The sequence below is a fragment of the Plectropomus leopardus genome, unplaced genomic scaffold (assembly GCF_008729295.1).
Source record: "Plectropomus leopardus isolate mb unplaced genomic scaffold, YSFRI_Pleo_2.0 unplaced_scaffold15002, whole genome shotgun sequence".
Taxonomy (NCBI): domain Eukaryota; kingdom Metazoa; phylum Chordata; class Actinopteri; order Perciformes; family Serranidae; genus Plectropomus; species Plectropomus leopardus.
Window position 1 is genome coordinate 1 of NW_024616060.1, and position 1,852 is coordinate 1,852.

General features: G+C 44.0%; 1 protein-coding gene across 1 annotated transcript; it reads right to left on the bottom strand.

Moving 5' to 3' along the window:
• Positions 1-93: 93 nt before the first annotated feature.
• Positions 94-1,846, bottom strand: LOC121964283 (histone H3.v1-like; the record flags this gene model as incomplete). Its single annotated transcript, XM_042514496.1, has 2 exons — positions 1,540-1,846; positions 94-376 (listed from the first exon to the last, which is right to left on the bottom strand). Coding segments are annotated over exons 1-2 (476 nt in total), but the record flags the coding sequence as incomplete, so codon positions are not given.
• Between the last annotated feature and the right edge of the window lie 6 nt (positions 1,847-1,852).

Consider the following 1,852-nt stretch of genomic DNA (forward strand, 5'->3'; position numbering starts at 1 on the left):
TGTGAGTTCCTGTCTGGTTCTGGTCCTCCACAGTCCTCTCCATCAGCGTCTGTTTCCATCTGTTCAGTTTGTCTTTGATGAAGCTGTGAGGACTGAGCTTTGTCTTCATCGTCTTCTTCAGTCTTCACAGGGACAGAAGTGAATGTGAACTTGATATCAGCCTCCTCCAGCCCTTCAAGCTGCTCTCCGTCCTGTTGGCTCCTCAGCTCCTCCTGCTCCTCTTTAATGAGTGGAGGCTCTGGATCCTCCTGCTCCTCTTTAATGTGTGGAGGCTCTGGATCCTCCTGCTCCTCTTTAATCTTTGGGGGCTCTTGGTCCTCCTGGTCCACACTTGAGGGGGGAACCTCTTCTTTAACCACCAACAGCTGCTGGACGTCTGCAGGAAACAGCACACAAACACACATTGAGGAAAACCGTGATTTCGGCTGAACATTAGAGACGTCTTTTGGTCGTGAAATGAAAATTGCAGTCAGCATGCCAATAGCACGGCCCATCTGGGTACTTATCACATAAAAGCTTATAGTTAGGGCTGGCTCAGGCCTGCCTTGAGCTCAGGCCTGCCTTGAGCCAGCCCCTAGTGAGGCTGCTTTGGGCCTTATCTGACAGGGGACTTTCCCTGATACACTGAGCTCCTCTCTCCTTCATTTACTCACTTTCATGTCCCATTAATGACTGTTACTAACTTCTTCCTCAGAGCTTTTGTGCTTTTTAGTCTCTCGGGGTCCCACAGATTCAGGGTTGCACCTGGATAACCAGATAGCGACTACAATAACTTTTTGGCAAGTAGAAAATTGCATTTTATTTGATGCATTGTCTTTTAAAGGTATTTACACAGGTGAAAAGTGACTGGGAGAGCTATTATCTGTCAAATATAATCACTATGAATTAATTCAAGTCATTTTGAGGCAGAAACAGCCTTTCAGTAGCAAGGTAGCAGCTGCAGATTTTTAGGGCATTTGTATGATTTTGGGACGTTTCTAAATTTTTAAGGCATTTGTATGATTTTGGGAGGTTTCTAGATTTTTAGGGCATTTGTAGGATTTTGGGACGGTTTAAGGATTTTAAGACGTTTCTAGGGTTTCATAACATTTCTGGGATTTTAAGACATTCCTTGGATCTTTGGGTATTTCTAGAATTTTAGGATTTTTTTTCCAGATTTTAGGACGTAGGATATAAGGACGTTTCGGGCACTTTTGGACATTTCTGCAATTCAGAACACTTATGGGATCTTTTGGACATTCGGGTCTTAGTTGGGACCTCAAATTTTTTTTGATCAGCAAATTCGATTTTGATGCTGTTTTATGCACTGTGGCACCCTATGGATACTAAAAGTACATAAACAATTCCCAATATCAATCATTTTATTTTTTATTGTAAATTAGAAAAAAGGGTCCAGAATTGGCCCGCGGGCCCTAAGTTGAGTACCGCTCATGCAGAGTATTTGCAGTTAGAGGTGGCGCGTGTTTTGGAGGACTTGTGTGAACAGGTGAGGTCCTGCTGGTTTAAACAGAGAGATAATAGTCAGTGACTGTATCAGACCTGCTCTGTGCAGCCGGAGCTGAGGGCTGAAAACAGCGTCCAGGAGTTTCTGCTGTCGCTCGTTTTCCTCTTTTGATCGAGAAAGTTCCTCCTCGTACTCTGCTATCGATCTTTCAAACAGCCCAAAAATCTCCTCAGCAGCCGCAGTTAGCCGCTGCTTCACCAGCAAACTCAGCATTTCACGTTTGGACATTTTGACCAAAAATCACAGAAACTTTTCCGGTCGGATCCGTCTACTTCCTGGTAGCAGGCTAACGTCATTAGCTTCTTAAAACACCAGGAGATCATTCAGACGGTTTAAAATAAAAAGAAC